Source organism: Festucalex cinctus, chromosome 2, assembly GCF_051991245.1.
Source record: "Festucalex cinctus isolate MCC-2025b chromosome 2, RoL_Fcin_1.0, whole genome shotgun sequence".
NCBI classification, from domain to species: Eukaryota; Metazoa; Chordata; class Actinopteri; order Syngnathiformes; family Syngnathidae; genus Festucalex; species Festucalex cinctus.
The window spans coordinates 16,402,930-16,424,943 of NC_135412.1; the positions used below are offsets into that span (position 1 = coordinate 16,402,930).

The following is a 22,014-nucleotide window of genomic DNA, read 5'->3' on the forward strand; positions in this document are numbered from 1 at the left end:
TTTTGTTCTGACATTTTTCTTCTGATACTTTAGTATGTAGAAATTTGAAATGTTCACAAAAAAAGATGTGAACCACTGAAACGATATTTTCCTCATCTTGGATCACCTCCTTGTTGTAAAAACATTTCAGACTGCACACGCTCTCTGGATGTGATGTCTTTTCCCACTCTGGTTTGCAAGGATGTCACCATGGGGAAAATGACATCACTAAGGAGAGTTTTCCCTATGCATTCCAAAATACAGTTTGAGACAACTGAAAAAAAATAAAATATTAGGTGAGGGCTAATTCAGCTGCTTCAGTTTCAGTGGCACAGGGGAGGGTGTCTGGGAGGAGATATGCAAATTAGACCTTTGGGGTCTTATTAGTGGCACTCAAAGTCACAGTCCACTGACAGACTTCATCACAGGCACTCCCATGAAAAGGGTCAGAACTCTCAGGTTAGCTTTTTGCTTGACAGCACATTGCAAGGTCCTCGTGCAGAGAAAGGGTTTGAACTAATACATTTTGGGATAGCTGACCTTGCATTAAGTTGGTGGAAGGCAAGTTTTAGGACCTGTGAGGATTTTTTTTATTTTTATTTTTTTTTACTCGGGACACTTGGATACTGCGTGATGAATTTCTTAGTGGCCACAAGTCTTTTTCTAGCAATGATGCTATATTTGTCAATTGGAGAAGCAAATTCATACAGACCACTCCATTATAGTCACTACAGATCTGGACTGATGGAGCTCCATGAGCAGGGAAAACCCACCAGCAGACACAAGTAAGTTTTAGTTCTCTCACCTGTCAAGTTAACAATACTTCAAATTGGAATTCAGTAACAACATGCCGCCACCTTTCTTACCCTATTTAACAGGAATCATTGTGCTTACGTGATTGAAAAGACTGTGTCGTTCACCTTGCAAGATGGGGTGGCACCATATGTCAAAGCCGAGTACAACAAGTGTTCCTGGCATAAAAAATGTCCAACTCTTATGTGAGTGATGTTATTTTCCATGCATTGTACATATTATACATATAAATGCACATCAATAGATATTTCATACGCTGTATATATATTGACGTATTATCACTCATCATTACAGTATATATTTTTGTTACAATTATACTGCCCACTCACTGTACAAATATTACTGTAGCAGTATAGATGTAGTATGTACACTATATTTCTTTTTATTTCTTAAACACCAGGCAACCTCTTAACCATTTTTTAAATTAGGTTTGAATTTCTTTGACAACCTCCTTAATGCTGCTCGTTGTTATGTTTGTACTTGTTTCATGCTGGCTATACATATCATCACCATTGGGCGCAGGCTGGACTGGCAAAAAAAAAAAAACCAAAAAAAAAAAAAAAAACCTAATAATAATAATAATAAATTGTCCCTGGCATTTTGACTTAGGCCCAGCCTGACTCTTGTTTACCATTTTTTTGCCACTGATGTTTATTGATGATGTTTCCTTTTGCTATCTATATTCGAAATGGATTAATGGACTGGTCCTTCTTAATTGTGAACCAGTCTCTTGTGGTAAAATGTAGAAAAGTATTAATTAAAAAGCACTGCATCTGCCCCAAAAGAGGCCAGCCCACCGGGCATCTGCCCTGTATGCCAGATGGCCAGTCCAGCCCTGGTTGGGCGGAATCCTCACATGTCCAAAAATCACTATCTGGAGAGACGGAAGAATCTGAATTTTACGACATTTCTCAGACAGTTCCAATGCCCAAATGAGTGAATAGATTTGTTCACAAGCCATTTTCAACACCTTAAATTTGTTAGTAACAGGCAGGCAGGGAGAGACCAAGTGTCAATTTATGAAAAAATATTAAATTGATTACATTTGGGCATATGAGGATTCCAGTCAACAAAGACGATATATTTTCGATATGAGCATCTATATACTAAGTTGTTAATAGGAAAAGTCCAAAGTCATTTCAAATTGTTTATTCTCCTCAGGTATCGCTTGATCTACAAACCAATGTATAAAGTGGCCCATAAAACAGTCACCGAGTTAGAATGGCGCTGTTGTCCTGGGTACTCGGGCTACGGCTGCATGGAGGGACCACCAGCTTACCAACATTCCATGAAAAGCATGCCACCATTTAAAGGTTCACCATTCAGAGGCCCACAGTTCAAGGGACCACAATACAAAGGTCCAATGTTTAAGCCTTCCATTTTTAAGGGCCCACCCATCAACCCTCATGTGAAAGCTACCCCATGGAATCAACCCAGTGGACCTCCCACCAGTGGTTTTAACTCTTACCCAATGCATAACTTCGGACTGCCAAGATCTTCCAGCTATCCAGACACCTCTTTTGGACCGGATCCAGATGGGCCCGAGCACATGCCAGACCACAGTGAAGAACATCACACAGAGCATGAACAAGAGCATAACCAGAACCAGGGAGCAGTGGCGCATAGTCCAGAAGTAACCCATGCTTCTACCAATGGCGAACCAACTCAAGGTGAAACTAAATCCATAATGATAGAGTCTGCTTTAGTGCGTAAGACATTGTGAAAACTGTAACTGACACTGTAATGGTACTAAGGATATCCCTTCATTATTTTAGGTCTGGCTCTAGACAGTGAAACAGAGGAGAGACTATATCGAATGGAGGAGGATGTGCGACGTCTGAATCAGGGATTGGAGTCCCTGAGGGGGACTGTGAATGGCCTGGAGGACAGCCTTCGAGCTTCGCTAAGAGAGGATGCCAACAGAATGCTGACAGCTCTGCTCTCTGCTGTCCCCAGTCCTCTTTCTGCTCCTGCCGTCGCCTCTAGCCCTTCCACAGTAGGCTTTGTAGAGATTCCTGGGGGCGATCCTGAAGCTGGCGCGCTAGACGGTAGACATGTCTTTTCAGGGCTCACAGAACTGAATGGAAAAGTAGAAGACCTGAGGACCGAGCTGCAAGCCAAGGCAGCAGAGCTTCAGGAGCTCAAAGCCAGAGTAATGAAACATGATGGAGCACTGGAGAAGATGCCAACCAGAGGAGGCACAGTATCAGATTCTACACATCTTGAGGGTAAAGACCAAAAGGATATAGAGCAGCTCTTGGATGAGAAACTGAGTGCAGCCAGGACAGACATTCTGGGTGGATTTGAGAAGCGTGTGGAAAGTGCAGTGGGCCGATGTGAGGGGAAAGCAGAAGACACACGTCGCCAGTGTCAGAACGAGCAAGGTGAAAGGCAGGAACACATGAAAGATGTTTTGGAAGAAAGTACAAGTGACTTAAGGACGGAGATGAGAAGCCTCCAGACACAGATTCATCATTTGAACACACGAGAAAGCTGCTGCGCTGTGGTGACTGGACTGAGTGACAGGGTGCGGTTGGTGGAAACGTCAGTGGCAGGCCTCAATCAGTCACAGAAACACCTAAGAGTGGAGTTGGGAGGTCATAAAGACCACATTGAGGGAATGCTGGAGGGGCGTCTTAAGTATGTAGAGACTAAGCTCAACCTGACTGGGCAACTGGTAAAGACGAGCAGCATCTCAGACAAAGGAGAATCAGGACAGGGCCTGGAGGTCAGATTAGAAGGCAAGTTGAGAGAACTAGAGGGACGCCTACTGATGGCTTTGGAGGAACTGGGTAATGCCACTGCCCCTGCACTCCTGGAAGGACATGCCGTTCCGACCCTGGAGACGGAGCTGGAGTCCCTCCGAGGGAGACTCGAGATGGACGTGGACAGAGTGCAAAAACAACTGAGCAACCTGGAGATTCTTTATTCTTCCTCTTGTTCCCCATCTAAAATAAACACGGGTATTCAAGAGGACTCCGCCTCTTCAAGTAGTGGCCCAGACGAGAATCAAAATGTCGAGGGGTTATTAGCAAATCAAGGTGATCGTTTGAACAGCATCAACACCACACTACAGAACATCGTGAGGCATCTGGCCGACAAAGAGCAGCAAGAAAAAGAAGAGGGTGAGCTCACGATCCTTAAGTTCAATGTTCGCTCGGTCAACCGCACCCTGAAAGGAATTCAGGAGTCACTGGGGACCGTAGTCCACCAGGTGGGGCGAGTGAACAGCTCCTGGCATGACAGAGAGTCACGCCTGGCCCAACAGATGAAGGGTGTGGTCCAGCTGGTCCGACATCAGGCTTCCATGCTTGGAGCAGGTGAGCGCAAAGTGACCCGGCTCAGGGGGGAGTTGCAGGAAATGAAGAGACGGCTCGCTGATGAGGTCCGAGGCTGTCGGAGCACAGCTATGGGTGTACAAAAAGAAGTGACAGAGGTCGGTGGACGTGTTGCTAATGTGGAGGACCAGTGTAAAGGTCTTCATTATTTAGCAGAGGATCTGGAGAGAATTAGGGAGGAGCTGGACAGACAATCGAATGGCTTTCTCCTGCAATTCAACGGGACTCTCTCCAACCACTCTCAGCAGTTGTCTGACCTGAAAGACGAAATCAGAAACTGCACCTCGAAGGCGGAGTCGGCGCGACAGAATCCTGAGCGCGGGGACACATTTGCTTCAAATTAGTTCTGATGACGAGGAAATAAAATATATACAAAGAAAGTAGAGGATAAATATTCTGCCAGTGTTGTGGAAGTCTACTGACATCCCAATTTTTTCCCCCCGTTGGTTTAGTAAGGGGTCAAAGCTGCACTGATATCCAATCTAAACATGCTGCAAACAATTGAATGCAGCTAACTGACTGCACACGTCATGTTGTGAACTTTTATTTTTACTTGACTCATGAAGGTGCTAAGTCTGTTAGTTGACATGAACCGTTATTTTTGAACACCCAGCAAAATCTATGTTATTGTGCTGTTTACATGCATAAAAAGTTGCTTGTCTGTTATTTAATTTTTTTACATGATGTTCTAGTTTTTATACTTTCTTACATGGAGACTAAATGACACAATGCTTTGATATGTTTTCATTTTATATAATTGTTTTCATATCTCTGAATCCCTCATCTATATTTGTACCTTGCCCCATCATGGAAATAAACTTTCTATACTCATGTTTTTTTGAGTGAAAATATCTGTCAAAGTACACAGGCTTTTTTTCTATTAGACAAAAGGACCCCCCTGATTACCAAATCCTGACAGACACAATTCACCAGAATGTTTTGACAAATGCTGATGCAAAGAGGTAAAGCATTCCACAACAGGGTGTCGAGAGGGAAATGATTTGTATGTTATTGCACAAGCTTAAATAAAAGCTTTGCTTCCAAAGAAACAATCTGAAAAGAAAATAAGCTGGAGTAATTTTTAAGTGTACAACCAAGGAGTCCATTAGACTAACCTTGTGTCCAAATCCATTTTGCAGCTCGGAGTGATGCAATCCACATTCAGCATTCCAATAGCAGGGATGCAGGTGACCTTGCTGAGAATCCTTGTCAGACAAACAACCATACGTAGTGGATGAACTCATTGCACTCTTTATTTCATCAGTGACATCAGGTAAGCATAATTTAACATGTCACAAAAAGAACCGAGAGAAAAACAAGTAGGAAGCTTTTTTTTATTTTTATTTATTTTCTAAAAGCAGAAACAATCCAAATCATGAGCATGAGAAATTTTCTTCATGATTTCTTTAGTATTCATTTCAAGGTTCCTCAAAGATTTCACAACATCGGGACAACAACACAATCTTGTTTGTTTTCAAGTCGATGTGTGATTGATCTTTTCACTGCTCACCCATGGACAGGATTTTGCGTTACTCGCAGTCTGTCACTGACCGTGCCATGCAAACAGATTGCAAAACCCAAATCTGGCACAAACGCAGAGGACAGAGGAGACGGTTTCAAGCGCTCAGCTGAGGTGCTTTTGAAGGTGAATCACTCTATAGAGTGTCCTCAACGTTTGTTTTTGTCCTCATTATGGTGATTCTTTGAGGTTGGACAGTTTGCATGTTGGCTCACAGAAAAGCATGAAGATGACCTCACTTTTCATTGGGTAAACAAGCCCTGGCCTGAGAAAGCACAAACAGAGATGCAGCGATTCTGCGAACACAACCGGCCGGCTCATTCAAGAGTAACAAGTTGCAGGGCTTCAACTAATGACAACAACGTGATGGTAAGGGTTATTTGAATCATTTGTTCTTATTTGTTTCTCTGCCTTCAAAAAATGTCTTTGGACAAAAATCCGTCCCTGGAGCAAATATTTTGAGGACCAGACCAGAGTCACACCAAATGTTCAGCCCTCTCTCACTGTTTAAGAGCACATTTAAATTATTCCTTTTTAATAAAGCGTGTTGTCAAGATGCAAAAATTGATGAATTCTTTACAATCGATTACTGCACGTTTTTATACAGTACAATATTGTAGATGGCTATTTTTCATAATTAAAGACCATGTTACATCTTGTTGGTGTTTTTGGGAGCACTAGAATTACCATTTGCATTCATTTCGATGGGGAAAGATGCTGTCATGTTTTGGTTCTGTTTAGGGTGGGTTTTGCTTTGTTTTTGTTGGGTTTTTAGTTTGTCATGTTTTGATTTCCTGGTTTTCCCTAGTATCGTTAAGCCTTTCCATGTCCACCTGTGTTTACCTGCCCATCCTCATGTGCCATCCAATCAGCAACCCCTTCCACTTGTGTCTTGCCCAGCTGTGTCTCGTCGTGTGTAATTAGTGTGTGTATTTAGTTATCGGTTTTCGTGTCAGTGTTTGTCGGTTCATTATTCTTGTTTCCCCACGTTCATGTTGCCAGTGTTTTCGTCTGCTCCTGTATAGTTTCCCCTCTGGTATTTTTGTATTCGTTGTCACCAAGCCCTGTTTGCTACTTTGGTTTTGTTGGATTAAATTTTACTTCTTTTTTCGCACCTCTGCCTCCCTGACTCGTCCGCCTCCTGCATTTGGGTCCACCACCACACTTCCGCGTTCATGACAGATGAGAGTGTTGTGAGTCAATGAAACCCATAAACATCAAGGCACCACTCTATTTCACTTTACACTGACCAAGCAAATCCTCAAAACATGCCGCTAAACTCATAAAGCAAGTGTGGCAAAAATAGGACATGCAGAAGTTAACTCCCGCAAAGCAGTCAAAATCCTAAATGTGAGCTGACTGCGCACATGTTGAAAAGCGGCTGCCTCAAGTTTCTCGCCATCCAACTGATTGTTATCACGTGAGATTAAGCTCATCTCAACGTGTCAGCGCGAGCGGCCTGAGAAGACCACGACCCCGCTCGGGGGTTTTAACATGACAGGCCTTCTCTTTGCAGTGGGCTGACGTCCCGGCAGCCACGGCACAGATCGGCCCACGTTCCCTTAAGCAGCTTTCCGCCACTGTCAGCCTGCGAGCGAGATGGCCGCATGTGGGAGACGCTACACGATAAACTCGGATGACACAGCGCTTTGGGTGCATCACAAATGCTTCCTACTGGATTTACTGTTGGAGCCAAGTCAAATTTGACTTTATATTTTGAGAGGATCATTTCTAAATAATCACGATAAATTTGCTCTGTCTCAAAGTATACTTCACAGTAATTTATTGTTATACTTCTATTTCAGAAGCATTAGGGTACATACTATAGAAATGGCTATGCTTTGCTGTAACGTCTTGCCTCTATTGCAGGGTTACTCAAACACAAATGTTAGAGGGCCACAAATATTTTTGTCAAGGAGTCAAAGGTGCATTTATACAAGTCAATCTGGCCAACTCCAATATTCAAAACTTTTATACTCCATCCAAAAACAAAAAACAAAAAAAATCAAATAAACGTGATTTAATTTTGACATAAATACATGCATTCCATACAGGCAATTTTATATCCTGAAAATAATACACAACCTGATACAGTATTTTTCCTTAAAATTCTATGGAATTAATGGAAAATTTCTGAGACCTTTTCTCCACTTTTTTAAATACATATGTTACATAGACCTTACAATAACAGGAAAAAAATATTACAGTAATAAAAAGTGAAAAATAAACCATCATTATCCAGTGACTAAATAAATAGGATTGAAACTAACTGGCAGCAGAACTGCTTATCAAGGAATGCAGTAAAATGGAAAGAATTCAAATACTGGTACCTACAAAACAGAGCTTTAAGTAACAAGTGCTAAAAAAAAACTAGATTAAGTGCAATTTCCGGAGAAATTGCATGCAAATGTTGAATCCTAATAGCTGAATGCTAAGATTCAAATGCATGCTTATGAAGTAAATCGAGAGATAAATTATGAAATGATGACCTCCTGGTTACTGGACAATGCACTTTACCAACTGTGCCAACGAGCAGTATCCAACACCTGGTAATGATGACAAGTCATATGTATGGAAGTGGACGTGGAAAGCGATACTTGGAAAAAGTTCAATGTCTATCACATTGAAAATGAAAGGGGAAAAGTTGATATTTAACGTTAAATTGTGTGACTACTGAAAGTAATGTGGAATCAGACGATATATATCCCGGGAGGCATGGATGTTTGAAGCAATTTGAAATTTGAACAGTGTAAATCGGAAGTATTATGTGGGAGTTGTTACATGGCAAAAAAGTGTGGTGAATAAAAATCACAATAACATATGTGGGAATTCCCGCATATGTTATTGTGAGTTTTGAAATGAAATGTTTCAGAGGCTGAGTTTTAGCAACACGAGTTTGTCAGCCTTGTTCGGTCAAGTTTCTGTCATGACTCGAGTCATGCAGGAGTAATGTTTGGGTCTTGCCTCATGTCTGGGGTCACGCCTGGGTTAAGTTTGAGTAGAGTTCATGACCATGCCCCAGAGTTCACGACCTGTTCAGTGTCTGTTTTGTTATTGATGTAACAGCATCCAGTTTTAACTAGTTTTAGGCTATATGATGTCTGGAATATATGATGTCAAGGATCTTTTATGCTATATGATGTTTGTTGATGTCAGGAACTATCTGCAATTACGGAGTCTACAGCCAATCAGAGAATTCCATGTCAGTACTAGTATGTTTAGCCACAACCAATGAGATTGATTGATTGTCTATTTAAGGGTCTGAGAATTGCGTGTGTTTTGCCGGATTATTGCTCAACTGTTCCTGTGTACCGCTCTCTTAGTTTCTGCCTCTCAATGTGAATAAATAGATAAAGACTTATTTGTGTCTGCGTTTGGGATCCTACCTCTCAGCACACAACAGTTTCAGTCTGAAAATTCGGGGCACCATGTAAAAGGAGCACGGAAATGAGAGACAAAGAAGAATATACTCACATGGATGGATGGGTGCTGTTTACAAGTAGATAGATGCCATGTCGGCTCTGAGTACTGAGCTGCAAATGAAGTGAATGAAAAAAGAAATCCTGATCGGCACAAACAGATTACAGACTGGAGGAAAATAAACTGCAGAGGGAATCTAACAATAGATGGGCTACAGATGGAAATTGTAAAAAGATAGGCATACACGTGTTTTATTAATACAGTTGGAAGGGGGGGGGGGGGGGGCGCTCAACACAGGTCAGCCCCTCAAAAATGGGTGCTCTCTGGTTCTTCTTGATCATTGGGCTGTTACCAATAAAAAAAAAAAAAAAACGGAAAAAAAAAAAACGAAATGAAATGAAATGTTCGTTGTTGCAATTTTCACTCAATAAAGTTACAATTTCAGAATGAACTTTGTGGGAGTTAATTTCAGAGTTAAATGGTGTCCAGAGTAGGTGTTATTTCACAGAGTTGAGCATTTAGTTAGATTAACTCAACAGTGTTAGTTTAACTCCACCTTGTACCTGCATTTCTCCAGTTAGATAGACAAGTCAGTGCCATTTTCCTCCTCCTCCTTTCCCCTTTGCTTATCACTGGGAAACACTGATCAATCAAACAAAAGGATTTTGGACCCATGAAGCCCTTTTCACTCACAGAAGAGACAGTGGTCAACGGTAACGTGCTTCAAATGCTCTCTTCAAACGAGGTGATTTCAATTAGTTGGGTTAAACTTGATGGTCTTCAATACAAATCTGGACTTGTTTGGCAGTGAAATGATGGCATCCCACTGTTTCGTCGAACTAGTGTACTTTTGATCACTTTGAACTTATTTACAACGAATGACAGGTGTGGCCGGATAGCTCAGTGGATAGGCCCAGTTTAGTTTATTTAGGATCTAATCCCAGTCAGGGCAAAACCAGTTAAGAGTCAAAAGTTCATCTTGTCTTCAAATCTATATAGTCCTTTAGTTTTTCTTTTTTTAAGAGAAAAAGCTTTTAGTTTACCTTGACTAGTTTCAACGTCGACTGCTGCCTTCCTCAGAAGCTGTCAGACAGTTGTGACGTGTCCTCTCATCAGTCATATCGGACCACTACAAACGAGAAAATCACATTATGGACCTGGAAAAAGCAAACATCATTGGAACAGAAGAACAAATATACAAACGATGGATAAAAGAAGCTGTGAAATACTTCCTATTCAGAGAGATTTTGAATCTCACCGATGCCTGGTCACCTATGACAAACAGCAGCCTTTTCTCTTTTAGTTTCCGAAAATAATCCATACAAGCAGAAAATACAGTCCGCACATGACCACACAAACACTTCTACTGATGATACATGATTCACGAGTGGAAAGGTGAACACGGCAGACGCTGAGTACGGCAGAATGAAAGTGAGTGTGTTTGGAAGGACACTACAGATAACCCAAAAAGGATGAGTAATATTTTGAGTCATTAGCCACATTTCCAGCTTGCTTGGATAGTCCCATCAACGCCCCCCCCATCCAACCCCCCAGCCACCGACATTCTTTTCCTCCCTCTCTTCTGTGGCAGGCTGAGCATCTGACTGGAACTTCGTGCATCTTCACAATAATGACCACGTCATACATGAAAGTATCTACCTGGCTGCTGGATGTGCGCGAGCGTGTCGTGAAGAAGAAGAGGAGGAGGAGGAGGAAGATACCTTAATTGGACTCTTTTCTCCCTCTCCCTTTCCGGCTCTCTCTCTTCTCTCTCTGTGCGTGGCGCTGGGTTGTCCTCTCCATCTCCTTCTCAGTGGCTGGCTGGAGCTCCTGTCCAGCATCCTGCTCTGCACTGGGCCTCCATGAGTTTAACAGAGGACGAGGAATTGTTCCCTGGAAGGTAAGCAGCACTCTCTAAATCCTACAGATCAGACAGCGACAAATGAACACATCAATTACATTCAGCATTGGAATGACAAGGATAATCTTTTACTCCAGTTGGTGTGTGTACGTTGACTGGTGATTGAAGTGATTGAAGAAGAAGCATCTTCAGACTGGCAGAAGTTGCATTCTATGTTTCACTGTATTTCCTGACGGTCAAGCAAGGTTCAAAAGTACAATGTGGTGAATGTGAAGTGCTGGAGGCGCAGACATGACAGCGGCAAGACTATTGATGACATCACTAATTCTGCCTCTCTGCACAAGCAACGCCACACGCACTTGGCGTTTCTCTCATTTTAGATGTAAGTTATGATCTCCGCTATCTTTTTCCCCCTTTCAGACCGCTTGCTGCCGTGATATCACAACAAACGGAGCACATCGATTCTGTTGCCAGGGTAGACTGACACGTGAGATGTCAGATGTGATTTGAGTGTCTGTGCGCTTTTGAGGAACATGAAGTCTTTCTTTCTCTCTAACTACTCATCCTCATGATGTAATTTGACAAGACAATGACTTTCAAAAAAAGAAAAAAAATCTAACAAGAAAGCAGCTTCACTTTCAACAATGAGACAAATGTATTTCTTGCGTGATCATGCTGGAGTTATATAATGGTTGTACTGTGTGATGCAGTGGAATGTTGATGACATATTTGTGGCTGCTGCCTTTACGCGACAGGCTTGCATTTTGGACAGACAATGACAAAAATCAGATTTTTAAAACTACAATTGACACGACAGATGCATCTTTGACGAGCAGCTCATAAAGGTAAAGCAATCAACCTTCTTGGCATTAAACATCGACACTGGACATGTGTTGCAATTCACTTTTGCAGAGTCAAAAACATTTGAGATCATGCTAACTATGTTCTTCTTAGCCACAATTAGCAAAACAGAGAACCCCTGCATACACACAAGACAGCAGCCGCGGATTCACATAAATGCAAATTTGTTTTATTTTTTCAAGATTTTTTTTACCATATTAGAATTTTTTTTGGGTGGTGGTGGGTGAGAGGGCATTTTCACCATTTTTGGTGAAAAATGCATACTGAATGTTTATCAGCATTTTTTGAATATTTTTTTTCTTTTTAAATAAATTAAGTCAGAATTCTGTTCGATATCTTGAATGCAACTTTCAACTGTCCAAAACGTAATTGTGACTAGTCAAAAGATGTTGATTTACAATGCTAATTCTGGATAGTCAAACTTAGCTCTTAAATGTTGAACCTGCTTACCATATCATAAAATGGACCTTGAGGCTTAAAAATACATATGCACTATACTCTCATTAGATAAATTGTTGGTAAATGTATGAAAACAATTTGATAAAAGGCAAATGTTTTTTTCTTCAAGATAACTCACACTAATTTGCTGTTCTGATAACTTTTCAAAGACAAGAAAACAAACAAATGATATGAACGTAATTACTTGATGTAACACTGGGCCTAAATGACCATCTGAATGGTCTCCAGAGCCCATTACATAAGATGTTTCAAAGCGCTGTTTGAAAGAAAGGCCCGCAGCCATGCTGCAGTGTAAATAGTGGAGCAAGATGGCATTTGCTTGTCACCGACACTGACTTTCAGTGGAGCAGTCGCTCAGTTACACACAGCAAGAGTGAAGACGGTGCACTTCAATCTCACGAAAGGTCTCCCAAGGTCTTTGGAGACGTGCGTCACTACTCAATACCTGACATTCGGGTGGCACAAGTGAGGGGATGCATAGAAATACAGCACCACAAACACCCAAAGTTTGAGGAAAATGTCTGATTAAAAAAAAAAAAAATTTGCATCCTCAAAATTGGCAGAAAACATTACAAAAAAATGCAAATGGTAAATATTTTTATCTTTAACACAGCTTCTGAATTTTTTTTTGCTACTTGTGTGTGTGTGTGTGTGTGTCAAATTAAGACTTATATACCAATCATTTGTAAAAATTACTCAAAATGTATTATTTTAAGAGCTCTGAGATGTTCATGCAGAAAACTAATATGTGAACTTTCAATTTCAAATAATGTTCTAATGTTGAATAAAGAGCTGGAAACTTGTAAAAATTATTTTTTTCAATCCAATCAAATCAATCAATCAATTTATCAATTTTCCCTAAAACTATCCTTAAGCTACAAAAAAAAAAACCTTCCTTAAAAATACTCAATGATTACTGTAGAATGAAATGTGATTGGATTTGTACTATTTTGCATTGTTTCATGTCGCTGTCTGCTGCCAGCTGAGCATTGCAAATTAGAATCTCTTATCTAGGGTTGCAACTATTAAGTGATGAATCAGGACATTTCAAATTGACATTGAAGAAAATGTCCAAACATAACTTGATTATAGTTACTGGGTTAATTAAATAAATAATAATTTAAAAAAAAGTCAGAAAATCATCAAAAATGTTGATCATTGCAAGTAAAAGCAGATGTTCGGGAAAAAGTTTTACTTTGATTGAACACAATCAATCAGTCTGCATCATAAAATATTAACTGTTGAGAGGCTGGAATTCCAAATATTTGGACAATTTTAAGTTCAAAATGTAAACGCGACAGGATGCACCAAATCTTTTCTTCAAACATAACAATCAGCTAGAGACGAGTCAGATACGAGTCTTACGACAACAGGTCTGCAAAATAAAAAAAAACTTTTACGGCCGGACAAAAATGTTGTTCAACCTGGTTGCCTTACTGGTTGGCTAAAAGTACCGTCACAGTTCAGCCTCCAGATGCAGGCTGAATTAGCCAAAGGCACAGTTGAGCCGCTCGGGCTCTTCCAGGCTCTTGCCATCTGCCCCCACCCCGGAGGTATTTTGTCTCCTTCACTTCCAAAGACATCAAGATGCATCATAGATTAGCCGACATGCAACATACACATCATGTCGGCATGGCTGTGTACTTATGGGATTGAAACCCTGCCTACACAACCAACGGATATTAAAAACGCATCATGATACAACAGTGCGCTTCAGAGGCATTCAAATGGGACATGAGCATCTTTCTTGGTTTTGATGTCACTCAGACAGAGGGCTGTTTCAAGATCGACTGGTGTGCTCACTTGCATCACAATCAAGTCTGTCTCTTGATCTTGTGTCATTAGCACTCAGTCCTTGAGTACCCCAAGTATTGACATTTGTCCCCTACATATGTGGCCTTCGCTGAAATTTACAATTTATTTTCCATCCGTCTATAATGCACAACAATGTTCTGAATAGTAAAATTTGCTCCTTTTACAATTTGTGGCAATAGCACACACTGTCAAGACAGGGCAGGACAGGACAGGACAGGAAGATCATGGACCGCTGTAGCAAAGTGGCAATTGTGGAGTACGATACTGCTGTGTCCATCGCTAAGTCACACTAACGAGCTAAGCTAATGTTAGCAACTTAGCGTGTGTGTAGTTTTGTCGTTTCTAGACATATATCATCACTTTTCAATGCCCTATTATAGCGGTGCCCAAGTTCGGTCCTCGAGAACCACTATCCATGTCTCCCTGATCAGCTCATCGGCAAGCTTTGCAGAAGCCCAACAACGACCCTGATCATGAATCAGGTGCGTTAGTGGAGAGAAACATGGAAAACAGGCTGGCTGGATAGTGGCTCTTTAGGACTGAATTTGGACACCCCTGCCCTATTGTGACAAATTTGTTACAGACAATTCCGAGCTTACGTCTCACTCTCGTCAAAATGGCGGTCTTACTTGGGGGAAAACAAGCTCTCATTGAAAAGCATTGGACTTTGTATCGTTGTAATTTGATTTGTGAGTATTATTTTGATTTAAAAATGTGATAATGTTTGACTACATACTGTAACATTCTGCCCGCAGAGGCAAAAGTGCAGTATGAACAGAAATTGGGCGTAATTGGTCTAAAGTTAGATGAATGTCCTTACAAACCTCCACAAGGCATTGTATACTGTAACATTAAAAATGATGGAATCAAAACCGCGTATGTATACAATTTAGTTCTTAGGTCATCTGAATATTGTACATTTTGCTAGTAATGTAAAACCATAGAAAATTAAAATGTGTGACATGCGAGCTAAAACATGTCTAAAGATAGCAAATGGCCTGTTAGCTAGCACCGAGCTGTAGTTGTTTGATCTGCAAGAGTACGACATTTGCGGAAAAAAGTTTAGTGATTTGGATCATTTAAATGATGTTTCGCCTATTTTAATTAAGTTAACCCTTATGTTTGCCCTCCTGTTGCTAAGAAAAATGGCTAAATGACACTGAAGAAGAGAGTGGAGCTTAAGGCTACACCATTTATATAGATAATGATGCAAGCTTGTTAATAACCTAAAATATCTAGAAAACTAAATAATACATTTTTTATTATTACCACTTAAAAAACACTCGCTCTAAAGCAATGTGGTCTTGGTTAGCCTCCATTTCAAACTGTAAAGTTCCACTCTTTCACTGCATTTACACATTTTCTCTGACGTTCAGGATCCATGGGGAAAATATGGAATGATAGTTTAGTTTCCATAATGTTACGATTGGAACATCCAGCCGCACAACCACTTTTAGGCATAATTTTCTGAGGGATTTTTATGCTAGTAGTTACAAGCAAAAGCAATGCAACACGCCATTTGGTTTCACCGTGTACGGCGTGTTTCATTGTGGAAATATCAGAAATGGCCGAATGTTTGCAATTGTCCAGAGCAGGAATGCTTTCTGTCATGAAAATGAAAATGCCGTGGCATGCGTATAACGTCCAGTTGATCTGGAACGAGAAATAGTTCCTTGTATGCTAGTGGAAAAGCGTCAACATATGTACCAGTAATGTGATGAAGTGGAAATGTGGGTCTTTGAAAGTGCAAATCTCCACCAAGGCTGTATTGTTGTTAATGGAAAGCGTTGATAAACAACTTTATCCAGAGCCACGGTTTATATCGGTTAAGAAAGTTCAGAATCCTGTCAATTCATCCATTCAACAAATGCCACAAAAACTCAACAAATCTATTCCTCGTTTTGTACTGTCTTCTAAGGTTCGAAGATACTCTGTAAATCCAAAGATTCAATCTTCTGTCCATCTGTCAGTCATACTGCACACTGTTTTGTATTTGATACAACACGATTTACACGATGGGAAAAAGCTTTTGAGTAAATCTCTGACCAGCAGGCCAGCTGGCATTCATCTGATGATGAAGTGTTCACAGTCAACTTTGAAAGAAAGTTGTTGTTGGTATGCATCAATTCACTGCAAGTATGCCAATGTTGTAGATGGGAAATGCTTCAGATGCGACAGCTGTGTTTATCTCCACTATCTCCAAGGAGTATGATGTTGTCATGGGCTCACTCTACATTGTATTTTGTGAGTAAATTCCTTGAATGATCCTTGGCTGAGGTCAACAAGTCCACACGGGTAAAACAATCTCTCCCTCCACCCAGGCGTGCTGTCCCTCCTGGGCAATGGCATTCTGCTACTTGTTGCGCATCACAAGCGCTCAAGCCTGAAGCCTCCTGAGTTCTTCATCATCAATCTCTCAATCAGTGACCTTGGGATGACGCTCTCGTTATTCCCCCTGGCAATACCGTCAGCTTTCTCACACAGGTATGAATGAAGCTTTTACACGGCCGATTATTTACTGACTGAACCACACAATTTAATGCTTAGATAAAACTCATGGGAAATGTATGTAGTTCTACTAGCCTTATGCTGTGGTCGTCAGTCAGACCCAATGCAAGCTGAGCTTTTCTGGCAGCATATTTCCAACGTTATAATACGGGTCCGGAATAGGTAGATGGCATAGCCAGCTTTTAACTCATTTGTGCCCAAGAACGTATAAATATGTTCTATTTTAAATGTTTTAAGTGTCTCTCTCTCTCTTTTTTTTTTTATGCTAGAGCATACAGAAGGCTTTGATGCAGCCGCTCAACTGCAGTGAACGGGTGAAAAATGGTAGTAAATACAAAAACGGCCAGCAGGTGACAGCAGAGTATAAAGAGATCAACCAGGGTTATGTTGAAAATAAGCTGTTTTCCCACTATTCTATACAGATTTGTGAATAACGATTAAACTTAGCTATATTCTAATGCTAATTGCAGCAAAACGGAAACAGAATTTTTTTTTTTTCCTGATGAAAGATGAGACTTATATTTCTTTTGGTAGGTTACAAGTTTTTAATAGCATTTGTGGGTCTTGCAAAATCAGTCAAAATCCAGTTGCTTCAGTGAAAATGGCTGGGAGTGAATGAGTTAATAGTGAGGCAATAAGGTTGGATAATGGTAACTGCATTGACTTGTTTAAAGTGCTGTTGAACTGTTTTGTTTTGTTTTTATTTGTTCATTTTTCCTTCTGGACAAATCATTGTGAGAGTTTCAACATAACAGTTTACAAGATATATTCGTTACATCCGAAAAGAAAAAGGTTTGACGGGATGAAGCCGAAGCTTATTAATTCCCGTCCACATTTAAGACGCAATTATCAAGATGTTGATTCATTAATAATCAAGTTGCGGAGCGATAGAAGTTGCATCCTTCCTCGATCAAAGTCAGGAAGCGAATCTGTCAATCTGTCAACCAAGATAGCATTTAGCATTTTGGTAAAGTCATAACTCATAACACAATCAGCGGTTACCAGATTTGTAGTTCCTGGAGAGAATTTATCATGTTTGATTTTCAGTGAAATTATAGTTTTCCTTTTTAATTTTGAAACTCTGGTCACCCGACTGTAAAACCTTTTTCTGTTAATATTTTCACGTTACTGCAATGGATTATTTGGATTTGCATGATTTTCTTTGAGAAATATTTCTTTCTGATTTAGTTTCAGTCAGAATTTCTGTATTATATGCACATGTTTTAACATTGTCTTAAAGTCCTTATGTTGACGGTGTTACCAATTCAAGCTCCTAATTTGAATGTTCTGCTTCTTTGCCTTGAATTACATTTTGGTTATTGTAAGAATTAGTGTCACATACAGTAATTTAGCCCAAAAAAAATCCCATCGGTGAGGCTCCAATTGGTATTTCAGTACTAGTGAGGAGAAGCGGTTTGGAAAATGGATGGATAGATGCCCACAGTTTGCCCCATTTCCTTCTCCCCTCTGTATTCAGGTGGCTGTTTGGGGAGCTCGCCTGTCAGCTCTATGCAATGTGTGGCGTGCTGTTCGGTCTTTGCAGCCTGACAAACCTCACTGCCCTCTCCTTCGTGTGCTGCCTTAAAGTCTGCTTTCCAAATCACGGTAAGAAACAACCAACTAGCAACTGCAAATGAGCAAAACAGCTGACTGTATCTCCTGTTTTTAAACAGGCAACAAGTTCTCTTGGGCACACGCTCGCCTCCTGGTGGCCGGAGTGTGGTGTTACGCGTCAGTGTTTGCCGTGGGGCCCCTGGCGCAGTGGGGACGATACGGCACAGAACCCTACGGCACGGCCTGTTGCATTGACTGGCGCGCGCCCAACCACGAGCTTTCAGCCTTGTCGTACATTGTCTGCCTTTTTGTCTTTTGCTACGTGTTGCCCTGCACCATCATCTTCCTCTCCTACTCGTCCATCCTGCTGACAGTGCGAGGGTCCCGGCAGGCTGTCCAGCAGCATGTGTCGCCACAAACCAAGAGTGTCAGTGCGCATTCGCTTATTGTCAAGGTCAGAGCGAGTGTGTATCTCAGCGTTGGCGATGTGAGAGTCGAACTGTGCAATATACACAAAACGGTATATCCGGACATAACTCGTTTTACTGTATATAGCTAGCTGATAACAAATACATACTGATATATGTATTTTTCCTTTAAGATTACATGAAATTAATGGCAATTCTATGTGAACTTTTATAAATTAATATATAGGCTAGGCTAAAGTATAAAATCTGTATTTAAAATAGGCATAGACCACAAAGTTACATGAATAAAAGATTCATAAAACTAAATAAAGACCATTCAAAATTACTGGCAGTGGAACCGATTTTTAAGGAATGCAGCAAAGGGCAAAAAATTCAAATAAACCTAACAGTGTTTCACTCAATAACCGTCTCAGTCTGTCAAAATTTATTGATTAGATGGCAAGTAATTGATTATCAAATTAATCGCCGACTATTTGAATAATCAAGTAATTGTTCAGACATTGTTTAACTTAAATACTAGGGGTGGGAATCTTTGAGTGTCTCACGATTCGATTTGATTTTTGGGTCTACGATTCGATTCAGAATCGATTTTCGATTCTGGATTCAAACGATTTTCGATTCAAAATTATTTGATTGACAAATGATTTCTGCTTCAATTTACTGATATGCACAACATTGACATGATCTACTCCAGTCTGCTTTGCAAGACAAAATCACAAATAGAGACATTAAAGTGTCTTTAAAAAAAAAAAAAAAAAAAACATTTATTAATTTTGTATTGTAAGTGCCTTTTTCCACAAAAACAGCATGTGGGCTACAACTGCCTTTTCCCCTTCTTCTTCATTTCTATTTTAAATAAAATAGTTTTTGGATATTAATATCGATTCAATTAATAAATGAGAATCTTGATTCTTTTATGAATCTTTTTTTTCGGCACACCCCTAATAATACTATAATAATAATTGGTTTATAAACATTCATCCATCCATTTTCTTGACCGCTTATTCCTCACAAGGGTCGCAGGGGGTGCTGGCGCCTATCTCAGCTGGCTCTGGGGAGTAGGCGGGGTACACCCTGGACTGGTTGCCAGCCAATCGCAGGGCACACAAAGACGAACAACCATCCACACTCACAAGCACACCTAAGGACAATTTGGAGCGCCCAATTAACCTGCCATGCATGTCTTTGGAATGTGGGAGGAGACCGGAGTACCCGGAGAAGACCCACGCAGGCACGGGGAGAACATGCAAACTCCACCCAGGAAGGCCGGAGCCTGGAGTCGAACCGGAGTCCTCAGAACTGGGAGGCGGACGTACTGGTTTATAAACAGTAACTAGGAATAAATTGTTTTGTCATACGCGTCAAAGCAAAACATTTATCTGATTATGTGATTAATCAATGGCCTAATCGATAGAATAATCGATTCTAAAAACATCCGATAGTGACAGCTCTAACCGAAATTAATGTCACAACTGCTCATGACCAAATGTTTCAAAACATCATGCCATCAACCCGTAGCTCTACTAGTTATTGTTAACCGTTTTCCGGGTTTGGAAAAAATACTCTGTTTGGTTTGATAGGAAACAGCTTGAATCCTCTTATTTGTTGACTTTTTTTTTTTTTTTTGCCAAACTGCTCCTTGTTTAGTTGTTAGAGTAGAGTTTACATTCTAACCCCCCAAAATGGGCTATTTTTGTCTGCTGTAAAATTAAATGTATACTAAAGAAGAACAAAGTTTTGAGTGAAATGTTTTGACTGTAATTCACACCTTTATTGCTGTAAGAGATAAGGGACAAAAAAAACCCCACAGTTTTAATCATTCTATATTTTTTAATTAATCGGTTACAAAAATTTTATTTGGCCAAATATCATCGGCCAAATCAGGAATAGTCGACCGTGTATTTTTTCACTGTCATTTGTTGATTGAGGTTTATATGCACACTTTATAGAACATACGGTAACAAAGTACAGTAAACACAATCACATTTTTAGACCCCTGCCGATGGCCCCAACTGACACCGTCAAACATGTGCAAAGTGGCAAACAGTTTAGGCAGACAACAGTTAGCTAGCTCATTCGCTCATTTCCAATTCACTCATCAGACCTAGCACGTCACAGATACTGCGGTTTAGAATATGAAAATGGTGACTACAAGATGACAAAAATAATACCTGCACCTCGTGCATATATTTTGACTGTATAAATAATGAAATCAATGTTGGTCACCACTTCATGGATTTCATCTATTGCGGCGTGGAACATAAAAACCTGACGATAAACGAGGGATGTTACTTGACTTGGTTTCATCTGTATTAATGGCTGCCTCTGTCTATTCTTTTCCACAGCTGTCAGTAGCAGTGTGTATAGGTTTCCTCGTTGCTTGGACTCCCTATGCCAGTGTGGCCATGTGGGCAGCATTCAGCGACGCCACACGGGTTCCTCCGTCCGCATTCGCCACGGCCGCCCTGTTTGCCAAATCCTCCACCGTCTACAATCCGGCCGTCTACCTGCTGTGTAAGCCAAACTTCCGCCAGTGTCTCTATAGTGACACAGTCACGTTACGGCAGAGGATCTACAGGTCAAGTCCACGTTTGGGTTCCGCTCCGCAACACAACAAAGACACCGGCATCTCCACGCGCTTCTCAAACGGGCAAGAGGACACATTTGAGGCGTGTCTCTGCATTGACAATCACGCCAGGTGTCATGTGAGCACAGCCCAAAGGACTGCTTGCATACTGACTGGATCCGTTCACAGAGAGGTGACACTCTGCCAGCTTGTTGCCACACCACTGGCTGACTTCCTCTAGTAGTGGGACTGCCTGCTTCTTCGTTTTTTTCTTTTGCATAAAACAGAGATCTAAATGTGAGAACAAGTTGATGGAAAATAGCTCAATCATTGCACTGTAATCAATAGGGGTGTGAATTGCCTAGTACCTGACGATTCGATTCGTATCACGATTCACAGGTCACGATTCGATTCGATACCGATTAATCCCGATACGAATTTATAAGTCGATTGTTGCGATTTTTTTTTCATTCAAATTTAGAAAATACTAATCTGTAAGCTTGTAGAGTGTAAGATTTATATGAAAATGTATTTATTTATCTGAAATTTCAGTCTTATAGAGGTTGTAATCTGTTTCATGTTTGAAAAGCATTAAAATAAAATATTAAGGCTTAATGTTCCGTTCATATAACATTCTTCCATGCTCAAGGTGTGAATCCTAACCCGAAGTCAGACGTTTTGTTGAATATTTTTCCATTAAAAATGGAAGTTTAAAAATCGATTCACACACACACACACACACACACACACACACACACACACACACACACACACACACACACAAAAAGGCAATGATGATAAGACGTTGAATCGGTAAGACTACCGAATGAACAATTCTGAGCTCTTAAAAAAAAAAAAAAAAAAAAAAAAAAAAAAAAAAAAAAAAAATCTAT

The 22,014-nt window shown here is 40.6% G+C and overlaps 3 protein-coding genes across 14 annotated transcripts in view; 2 read left to right on the forward strand and 1 right to left on the reverse strand.

Moving 5' to 3' along the window:
- The window catches only part of samd10a (sterile alpha motif domain containing 10a), a 37,018-nt gene that overhangs the window by 12,675 nt on the left and 2,329 nt on the right, over positions 1–22,014 (reverse strand). For 5 of the 11 annotated variants that reach the window (XM_077513323.1, XM_077513326.1, XM_077513331.1 and 2 more), the window contains exons 2-5: positions 10,791–10,990; positions 10,113–10,198; positions 9,124–9,182; positions 5,246–5,335 (exon numbers count right to left, since the gene is read on the reverse strand). In XM_077513323.1, the coding sequence (XP_077369449.1) occupies positions 5,246–5,291 (46 nt within the window). In that variant the 5' untranslated portion in view covers positions 5,292–5,335; positions 9,124–9,182; positions 10,113–10,198; positions 10,791–10,990. The other 6 variants (XM_077513324.1, XM_077513328.1, XM_077513322.1 and 3 more) reach the window with 3 other exon arrangements.
- Positions 586–5,010, forward strand: emilin3a (elastin microfibril interfacer 3a). Its single transcript, XM_077515286.1, has 4 exons — positions 586–764; positions 858–977; positions 1,954–2,462; positions 2,568–5,010. Exons 1-4 carry the CDS (start codon positions 613–615, stop codon positions 4,472–4,474), a joined length of 2,688 nt encoding a protein of 895 aa, XP_077371412.1. The 5' UTR covers positions 586–612; the 3' UTR covers positions 4,475–5,010.
- On the forward strand, positions 10,670–21,963 carry opn7d (opsin 7, group member d). Of its 2 annotated transcripts, none has more exons than XM_077513318.1 (6): positions 10,670–11,775; positions 16,219–16,309; positions 16,387–16,549; positions 18,051–18,178; positions 18,247–18,581; positions 20,901–21,963. In XM_077513318.1, exons 2-6 carry the CDS (start codon positions 16,219–16,221, stop codon positions 21,360–21,362), a joined length of 1,179 nt encoding a protein of 392 aa, XP_077369444.1. In that variant the 5' UTR covers positions 10,670–11,775; the 3' UTR covers positions 21,363–21,963. The 2 variants fall into 2 exon arrangements, with proteins under 2 accessions (XP_077369444.1, XP_077369443.1); XM_077513317.1 differs by having other exon boundaries at positions 10,670–10,969.